General features: G+C 30.5%; 2 protein-coding genes across 2 annotated transcripts; both read left to right on the top strand.

The window, feature by feature from the left end:
* The first annotated feature begins 235 nt into the window (after positions 1–235).
* Positions 236–8,389, top strand: LOC137929762 (gustatory receptor for sugar taste 64b-like). The gene is given in 9 exon segments (XM_068772851.1): positions 236–402; positions 1,170–1,315; positions 1,639–1,821; positions 2,566–2,723; positions 3,825–3,947; positions 4,033–4,256; positions 5,523–5,679; positions 7,083–7,172; positions 8,333–8,389. Coding segments are annotated over 9 exon segments (1,305 nt in total).
* A 396-nt stretch (positions 8,390–8,785) lies between these two features.
* LOC137929763 (trichohyalin-like) lies at positions 8,786–9,581 on the top strand. The gene is made up of 2 exons (XM_068772852.1): positions 8,786–9,006; positions 9,106–9,581. The coding sequence occupies exons 1-2, from the start codon at positions 8,791–8,793 to the stop codon at positions 9,400–9,402; spliced, it is 513 nt and encodes a 170-aa protein (XP_068628953.1). The 5' UTR covers positions 8,786–8,790; the 3' UTR covers positions 9,403–9,581.
* The last annotated feature ends 881 nt before the right edge of the window (positions 9,582–10,462 follow it).

A 10,462-nucleotide genomic window follows, 5' to 3' on the forward strand; every position in this document is an offset into this window, starting at 1 on the left:
AAAAAGTTAGAAATCAAAAGTTGTATGAAATATTTCACCATGTATTTACCGTACAATGTTGAAATATCAAACATATGTAACTGACAGCTATAAAACTTTATCGATATTAATGTTCTGAAAGGAAAAGCTGAGGTTAATATTTTTCCGACAAGCAAATTTGATTCACATCAATATTTATTTGAATAATATGTGGTTCCAGCAGTCAAAGGTTTATTAAATATACACATTATTCGAAATGTTACGTACCGTGTTAGATAAAACAAGAATTTATCATAGAAATTCAAAAAAGAAAAATAATAATGTAGAAAAGAATTTTTCGTTTTACGAATGTGTGAGGCCTGCACTTATGTGTTGTAAGCTAATAGGTTTTTTACCAATAGGTGGGATTATTCAGAATAAACATTACTCAAAAAGGTAAGAACGTCATCTTAGTATATCTCTCACTTTAATTATTAATTAACATTATTATCTATTTGGAATCAAATATAAAGATACGTTTCTTTATTGCAAAGATATTTGACAACTAATAGGCCGTTAATTGTATTGATTTTTATTTGTATAAAGATAATGTCTATTATCCATTATCCTAAACATAAAATAAATAAATGCAAAGTAAATATTGTCATGATATTTAGCTTTAAACAAGTTATTTTCATAAAACTTATAGCAAGTTTGCTTATAATGAGATAAATTTTATCTTCTTATTATTCTTCTTATTCTTATTATATTTATTCTTATTATATTTTATCTTCTTATTATTCTTATTATATTATTTCTGTTTAAATAAAGAACGTTTGATACTTTATACATAAACATAAGCTATGACATACGTACATATGTTTAAATGTTACAATAATTTTCATCATTTCTTTTGTTTATTTAGTAAATTATTATTGATTGATCAAACTGAAGTTTTGCTCTCTTTAGTACCCTTAACTGCTAAATAAGTGACTGTTGAACCCGAGTGGTCTCTTTGGGGACTCGGTTACCATGGAGTCTGCCAGAGTAGCGAATCTTGAGAATATTTCAATCTAGTGAAAAAATGATGTAACAGCCTGACCTTTGGTTACTAACAAAGTCGATCGATCGTCGTCGATCGAGCATTTAATATAGAGATATGTAAATTCCAAAATTCAAACATTTACCCCTCCCAAATAAACGTTGATGTGCAATTTTAACTCATTATTAATTCTCAGATTTAGATGGACCTCGTTGTACAGATATTTCTACATACCCAACTTGATTTGGGCAGTTATGTTCTCCCTGACTAAATGTGTTGATAAGTTATTGTTTGGACTCGGAAGAAAAGATATTTGTAAGTATTTTAAACATTAAAAATAGTGATGCCATTAGTTAAGATATAGACCATTCCATCACCAACCAACACCGTCGCGTTTCATGCACGGAGCGTATTAGTTGCGGCAAATTATTCTAATCGATATATAATATTCTATACGATTCCATACACTATTGAAATATTTCCTTTTTGATACTTTCATAATACGTTCCTATTACGATCATGGTACGGTACGTTGCAGTGCGTAATGTTCTTCATATTAATATTGAAAGTAAATTTTCTTAACTGGAATTTTTTGTTATAACACTTGTATGTAATAGTAATTATTTTCTTTCATGAAGCCGGCATAATTTTTTCTTTCAATACTCTATTTTCTACAATAATCATGATGAAATTAGCTATAAAATGGAAAGAAATTTTACGGAAGATCGAAGAGTTGGAAGGCTTGCTACCAAATCAAAAGACTACGAAACCAATGAAGATGGTAAAGAGAGTATTATTCCTAATTCTGTCTAATGCTTTAGGTGAGTATTACATCACGATGTATTTCATTCAGTCAAGGATATAATTAAAGGTTAAAATCTGGCATCAAATTCGATGAATTAATCCGATTGACGTTTATTTCATGCTCTAAGGAGAGGACTATACACGTGATTTAAAGTACGATTATTGGATACCCACGCATAGCTTATTCTAGTTCCCTTAAGATTACTTTATGTTATTGTGTTCAAGTTATAATCTCAAATTTTTAAGACGTGAAAAATGCTTCTATCACAAGAGTAATATTTCTAGCTTTAAAATATTTTATCACAATATACACGAAATATCACTGTCGTCTTGTGAGGTTTTAGTTATTAGATTTAACAGATAGAGTACTACGCATTTGTCTCTTCATGGATTAATCATAAATGAGAAGAACTGCAATAAACCAACGTCATAATTCGAAGAATAGTTGCCTGTAGTGGGTGGAGCACACCTCTCGTGAAATCGTCAGTCGTTGGGACCGAAAGGTTCCTGTAGATAATGAGTTGATACGCTTCCACTGGCAGGATCGCAGGAAATCGTAAGATGCGGGCAGCGCTAGATTGATCATTGTAGCGATCTTGGTCTTGGGAGTAGTGTATGCCTTGCAGTAGGCGTCTATCTTGACACGAACGAATAAATGAATAAATATATAGAGTGATATAGTATAGTTTCAGCTCTTTAAAACAGATTATAATACAATTACAATTTGTACTAGCGTGTTTAAAATAAATCTTTTTTTGTAGTTGAATTCATAATGTATTTAATATATACTGTACATTCGGCGCAGAAAAAAATTATGCAAGATTCGCCAGGCTATTGCTACAAGCGAATTTTTACATACGCTTACGACTGGTTTTTTAATCATATACCTTTTAGCTGTGGTCTCGGAATTATGTTGGTGGTAAGTACGAAGTTTACAATACAAACTTTGTCATAATAACTTTAGATAGATGCATTCAAATACCGTCACTGATGAACACTTAAAAAAAAGAAAGTATTGAGCTTTAAAATTATCATGTTCGAAAATTAAAAATTAATAAAATGTACTTATATAAATAAATTGATTTTTTTATGCCAGGAAGCTTACCACATCTGTGACATGTGTTACATCATTGAATAAATAAATAACAAAATTTAGAAAACATTTAGAAAACAGCAATATTCATGTATTAATCCTCTCATGCCTTGAATGGATGTCAAAACGCCTTCAGCGTTTCTCTCTTGGGACGCCATGTCCCTAAATACATATAATATAACGGCCCAAGCTGAGCCTCCGACGAAAGCCATCGGATTTAGCTACATAAATAAGTGAGGACTAATCTGAGTCATAAAAGTGGGCAACACCTAAAAATAAGTTAACGTACGTCTTGTAATCAATTTATTAAAATTATGATCGTATTTAATGAAATAAAAAGAGTAAACAAAAAGATCAAATAAATCATAATATTTTCTATTACGTGCAAAACAATTCGTGTAATTCAGGTGAAGTCTTATTTGACTGCTCACTTAAAGGAAAATAAAATAAAATTAAAACTGCGATTTTATTTATCTTTGTTGACTGATATTTGGCAATTCATTTGAAGCCTTAGACACACCCTGCAAGGTATATCCTACCGAAGATACTTATACATAATATAGTATAGTTCACCTTTTTAGTCCATAAAAGTATGGCCTATACATTCCACTAAAAATATCTATGAGGGGATATACCATGAGATCTTAAACCTGCCACACTAGACAAGCAGGTTGGTGATCGCAGTGTGACATAGAAAAAGACGTTGCTGACCATCGTCTAGAAACTTGTTTGTGACCAGTGGTAATCCTACGAAATTATTGCACAAAGATTGTATCCCGGGGATCGAACCAACGACCAATGATTGCAAGTCCCAATCCTATATCGTAGATTTACCATAACTCAAGTTATAACTGATATTTAGTCGACTATTTTTTAAAAGAACACTGTTTTTGTGTTTACTAACTAACATTGTCATATTTTGTGTAGATTACAAAACTACAAGCTGTGTTTTTGAGAAACCTAACAGATATATTTGTCTTATCTGTAGCAATCTACCTATGTGCACGTTTTACGTATTTTAACCGTCTTTTACTAAAAGAAGAAAAGAAAGTGAGTATATTTTACTATGAAAATAAAATTCATAATACTTACTAACATTTTGTATCGATTCTTTTAATGTTTTACCGTTTAACAGGTTAAAAAATCTGGTTGCATGCCATGGTTCGATATACAAAAACACTATACAAAGCTGACCAGAATTGTTTTACTATTGGATGAATTAGTGAACCCATTCATCTTCGTTTCATATACTAGCAATATAATATTTATTTGCAAACAAGTTTTCAGTATAATACAGTAAGTAATTGCAGTAAATTATATTAACTTCAGAATTGGTTCAACAATAAAGGTTACTCTTAAGTGACAGAAATTTAGACAACCTACATTCCCCTTTCTAAATATACAAGCTGATTGAAATTAAGTGTAAAAGCTTCGAAGAGTTGAATGCGTAGCTCATTTGTCTACAAACAGCGTCAGGAACTTTTCATCTATTTCCAATCACTCTATATTGAGTGATTACTCTGAAAAGTTTTTCTTTAATTCACTCTTTGTGTTGGAATGCGATAGGCCAATAACTTGGACTACAAAATCTGTAGAGACATAAAAAATAATATATAATTTTAATAGGTAAAAGGATAGCATAGGATACACTTTGGACTCGAAGGCTCTTTTGAAACTGATTGGGCCATCTCCATTTCTTTATCGGACAACTAGGCGCAGGCAAATGTTTTATCCATACGTTGTTGACATACCAAAAAGTCGAACTAAATGGTTTGATAGCTCGTTTTTGGTAAGAGGCGCCAAGATTTGGAACGACCTGCCTGTGTCTATTTTTTCTGATAAGTTGAACTCTGGTGCTTTTAAGAATAGTGAACAGGTTTCTTTTGTATGGGCGTGTACCACCTTCGTCTTGATCTACACTTACCATCAGGTGAGATGGAAAACAAAAGTCCGATTTCATTACAACTATATAAAAAAGTAATTTATAATACATAATTATAGGATATGGTATACCATGCCTTAATTGATAGTGAGTAGCACATTCATCTTTTTAAGCTTTTACACCTACAACCAATCATCCTGTATAATATGTTATAAGAAATCCTATCTTTTTTGGAAATGCCTTTGGATATCAGCCCATGTAGAGACAGGGACAGGTTATATTAGACATGCACTGACTAAACCCAAACAGATAAGCACAGGCCATAGCTACTGAAACTTTCTGGCACGAGAAGACACGAAATAGAGTTATATCTTATTCAAGCCAATATTATGTTAACCTACTCCTTTTTATTTATTTGGTATTGTACATCATAAGCATTCTGAATATTGCACACATATTTAATAAGTAGGAGCATCCAAATTTATAAAAGAACTTGAATAAATAAACATTGAAATTGGATAGTAGTATAAACAAAAAAAATAATTTGGGTTTTTTTTAACGGAATTACTATGTATTTACATATGCCATTTATCGACATATTCTTGTTCGATTACAGGTCACAGAAAGCATTTAGTTTCACGCCGAATAGCAACACGGAATCGAAGATACAACAGTATGAATTTTTTAATTAACAACTGTTGAATTATTACCGAAATTTATTTTGAATTTTCTATTATTTTTAGCATAGATTGGGTGCCAATACTTTACTTTGCTTTCTCAACGGGATTTATTATAGTGAGAGCTTCCATGCTGTCGCTGTTCCTGGCTCACTATCATACATTAACACGTGTGCCTTTAAATCTGATCCACACCGTGCCTGTCTGGGCTTATAACTACAAGGTAATGGTCTTTTCTGTTGCCAATCTCTTTATCTGCGGTTTGTATTGTTTACATTAAAACTTATCTTAAAACATAATCCAGAAAAATTCCTTTATTGATGTTAAATAATCTAATATAGAGTTATAATTTGCTTATTTAAAACAATATTATATATATTATTTTCTTAGATACAATACATAGCAGTAACAAAATGAAAAAAATAAACTAAGGTAAACATAAAACAAACGAACTAATGTGCTAATTAAATAACTAAACTAAACTAAGTACGTAACTTAATTATGAGTAGTGGAAGTCCAGCGGTAGAGGACTGAAATCCTAGACACTGGGTTCGATTCCCGGGAAGAGATATATAATAAAAGAGACATATAATTCACAATTAGAGCATAAATCATATAAGATTGCCTCACAAACAAGTTTCCAGAAGATGGGCAGCGACGTCCTCTGTGTACCACAATACCACACTGAAATCGCTAACTCCAGCTATATATCCCCTCCAAAGATATCTTTAGGGGTTGACCATATCTTGCAGTTGGCGTCTGTGGGCAGTGAACTGAAAGGGGGTGAAGTATATGAAACAATATACAGTTATAATAACTACGCTAATAAAAAAAAGAACTTTTCAAAATATAAAATGAAAAATTGCTTGTTTAAAAAAATCTTCGTACTTTGGTTAAACAATATTAACAAATTGCATATGCAATCATTTTTTGGTACATTAAATCATTGGAACATGGTAGAGTTTAATTTCATACGTTCGATTAAAAAATTAATAACTCCTTTTATATATCAACCTTTATAATAAAATCTGTGTAGAAGAAATGCATTCATGCAATCATTGGCAAAAAAAAGTTCTAACAATATTTTGGTGTCAATAATTCTTCTCTACAGCCTGCTTAAAATCAGTGTCTGTAACCAGGAGAATTCATATCCCGTAAAAAAAATACTCTTTATAAAAGAAATCACAAATTAAATTAAATGACAAATGCTTCATTAAGAAAAATAGTAATGATAATAAAAAATAAATTAATGTAAAACAAAATCCTTTATGTAAAAAATTACTTTTTTGATTATCTCTACTGACAAAATAGCATTTGCTATTTCTGGGAGTTGAAAAACGCAGGTTGCAGAGAGCGTTTAGCCTAGAACCACTTTTTATGTAGAAGTAGATCTCTACCTAAAAAATGGGCTCCCTCGGAAGTTTTGGTTCGAGCCGTTACAAGCTACATTCATTCCGGGTTCATTTAGCCATGGTTTACAGATTGTACATAAAAATAAATAAACTCGTATTTTTAAATTAAATTACGTGAAACCGAATATAAGCAGTAGCGTTAAATATGCATTTTGTATTAACGTTAATATTAACATAACTGGTTTGTGATTAAATGTACTCACTTTATTTTCAGATGCAAAGGTTCATGGATCAAGTGTTTTATTCGAGGCTAAGTTTAAGTGGATTTAAGTTCTTCTACATCACAAGGGAATTAATTTTATCTGTACGTAACAAACATACATTTAATTACTTTCACTTTATATTTTCCCAAACTGGTCGGATAAGGGTTTTCATTGATGTCAACGTAATAGAATAAAGATCAACGCATTCATGTGTAAATAACTTTTTTGACCTTTTTTAAGTCTTAACATACAATTTAAAGTTACTAAGGCTTTTTTCATTTAAATACCACTCTATAATGTTAATTCTCGTTGAATTTTATTTTGAAAAATACGTAGATAAGTTTATCTAAATCATAGTTTTCAAATCTATTGTAGACTCACGCCCCCTTAAAAAGGAAAAAGGTCAACGCATTATTTTAACAAAATTTGCTATGTTATCATTATCGTCATTACTTTAGCTTGACTTTAGTATGACGGCTACTACAAGACATAGATTCCTTATATCTTCAAAACTTTACCAAGGTCGTCCGTCCTCCTTCTGATTAGACGTACTAAGCTGCGCTTGCCGATTCGTGGTCTCAACTCCATATCCTCACGACCACTACTGCCACCTGTTCTTCGCACTGTGAGATGCCCACCACTACCTATCTATTATCTGTTGATAATCACAAATCAAAAATTAATGTCTCTCTGTCCGTCAGAGGGATGTCTTTATTTATTAATTATAAATACAAAAACATATCATGATGCAAACATTTATTTTTTTTTATTTATACTTTTTTGTACACTATGGAAACAATTCATATAGAAGTACAAGGGGCGGTCCCTACCAGACAACCTTTGGATAAAGAATAGAGACATGAAGTAAAGGGCAGTTTTGTGTGAACGTGCATTTAATTACGTACATTACTGACACATACATACATATATATAAGAAAAATCTTATACATATATACAAATAAATTTGTTCATATTTTACGTAAAAAATTTATTACATAAATACGAATAAATAACAAATGCTGCACGATGTCCTATTTTAAAGGCAAAGAAAGTGCGCTTTTACCATTTTTTTAAATGCTGACATTGATTTATCGCATCTTATTGGATCAGGTAACTCGGAATGAGTATATATAACTATTCAATTCAGATAAACATCACAAAAAGTTACAACAACATCAAAATTTAACCCAAAGATAGAGTGCGTTACTTTAAGCGGTTGTTACAAGAAACAAAGTTTGAATTTACTTAAATATTTTTTCAGGTAATTGCAACTTTAATAACATATGAGCTTGTACTTCTTCAATTTCCTGAACGCTGAATTCCAATATTTTAAAAACTTGTGAAATATGCACGGATTAACATCGAAAAATTGTATGTTGTTGTTTCATCTAAATAAAATTTATACATGATCGCTAGTTTTATTTTCAAACACTCTATCAGTTCAAGAAAATAAATTGTTGCTGACAAAATAAATTTTTCACCTTTGGGCAGATAATACAATATTTAATTATTGGTTCTATTTTAAAATAATTCTCATATGGTGGTGGATATACTTGTAATATCTCTATACTATTTCTACAGAGAAAATTTGATTTTCATTTTATGCGAATGTTATCGAAGGTTACTTTAGTATATAGTGCAAATCGTATTAAATTTAAACAAATATTTTAATGTCATCATATAAATCTGTATTCACATCTTTACATAAGTTTCGCTAAAATGGACCTAATAATATTTTCATTCTTTTTAGTCGGTATTCTAGGTTTCGAACATGACAATTATTACTATGCATCCACAATTTATCCAGTTGATAATATAAGAAGGAGAGACACAATTCCTTTAAATTCCAACCGAAGAAGGTTTGAGGATGAAAGAACAATCAATTATAGAAGAACGAAAGATATAAGAGAAGATGGCGTTGATAGACGTTTTGAGGTGAGAATCCTTGATAGCTCGAAGTCAAAATTGACGCTTTGTATCTGGTTTATTACTTTAAACGAAACATTACGCTACAACATACATTTTATTTTTCAGATAACTGAAGCACAATTAAAAGAAGTACAAAGAGAAATCGATAGAGAAGCTCGTATTGAAGCTGACAAAGAAAATTTCATAGAGGCGCAGAAAGAAGCGATGTTCAAAAATTCTCTTGTCAATGAAATTAGGGAAAACGAAATCGATTATGCTCAACGTGAAAATCAAATAAGAGAAGAAATACAAGCAAGAGATTATGACTTAAGGAACATCGATAAAAGAGAAAATGAATTAAGATTAAATAATTATAATAGAAGAAACTTTAGATTAGGACAACGGCGTAGATTTAATAGATAAACAGAAATAAAAAAAACAATTACTGATTATGGTTTATCTAGTCAAAACATGGTTCTGGTGTTGAGGCCGCGAATCGGCATCTATTCACAAGGCTAACAGACAATCTTGTTAAAGTTTTCGAAAGACATTGAACGCAGGCCGCTGTCAACATATCCTATAATAAATCTATTAGAAAGACTTATATAGGACATCATACGACTGAAATTATTTGTCAAAACGAAATACTTTAAAATGTGTGTTTAATACAGTGGTCGTAATTTAACTATCCACTGCATAGTATTATTATTTTTCATCAAGAATAAATAAGTTTCATCAGAAAGTGTCATTTATGACCCATGTTTGAGGGACGATGGATGGATGGATGTTAACATCGCGTTTACATCTCACAATGACACTTTCAATACTCTGCTAAAATGATTCCTAGCACTTCTTTGAGAGTAAATATTTTTATTAATTATAATAGACTAAGTAAAGAATAATGATGTAAAAATTCAAGAAATTATACGATCTGTAATTAATAAAATTGAATAACGAAAACTACTCTCTCCAACACTTAATTTCTAATTTATTTAATGTAACGTCTATTATCGTACGCACAACTGTATTTATAGGTCGTACACAATCACAAATTTAATGTTTTTTTTTTATTACCAATTACTTTGTACATAATACTTACCGACTGTCGATGTATTATATTAGCGATCATGTTCTGTTATAAAAACGAATAATCAATTGTTTGATGTATAGAAAAACTTTACGTATATTATGTATGGTACATATCGAATTGAAAAATTTATAAAAAATAAAAAAAAACACCTTTTCTCATTATAGCAAAAACGTATTTCTAAAATACAGTGAAATGTTAAATTATTTTAAAATATTTTTTGTTTAATTTTATTTACAAAATCATTGTTGTAAAATTAAAGATGTTATTATAGATGTCATGACTACAGATGTACGTTAGTACAGATTTTACGAAATTGAAAACATTTATGTCATGGAATATAGCTGGTTTATAATATTTTATTTATCATATGTACTTTATAACGAAAATACTTTT

The sequence above is a fragment of the Battus philenor genome, unplaced genomic scaffold (genome assembly GCF_028537555.1).
Source record: "Battus philenor isolate CCGP_79_NKW_IND1 unplaced genomic scaffold, ilBatPhil1.0.hap1 SCAF_5, whole genome shotgun sequence".
Taxonomy (NCBI): domain Eukaryota; kingdom Metazoa; phylum Arthropoda; class Insecta; order Lepidoptera; family Papilionidae; genus Battus; species Battus philenor.

Bases quoted from the DNA above. Each gene is read 5' to 3' on its own strand.
- LOC137929763 (XM_068772852.1), top strand. From the start codon at position 8,791: ATGGACCTAATAATATTTTCATTCTTTTTAGTCGGTATTCTAGGTTTC. The intron at 9,007-9,105 runs GTGAGAATCCTT...TTTATTTTTCAG, and splicing joins GCGTTGATAGACGTTTTGAG to ATAACTGAAGCACAATTAAA.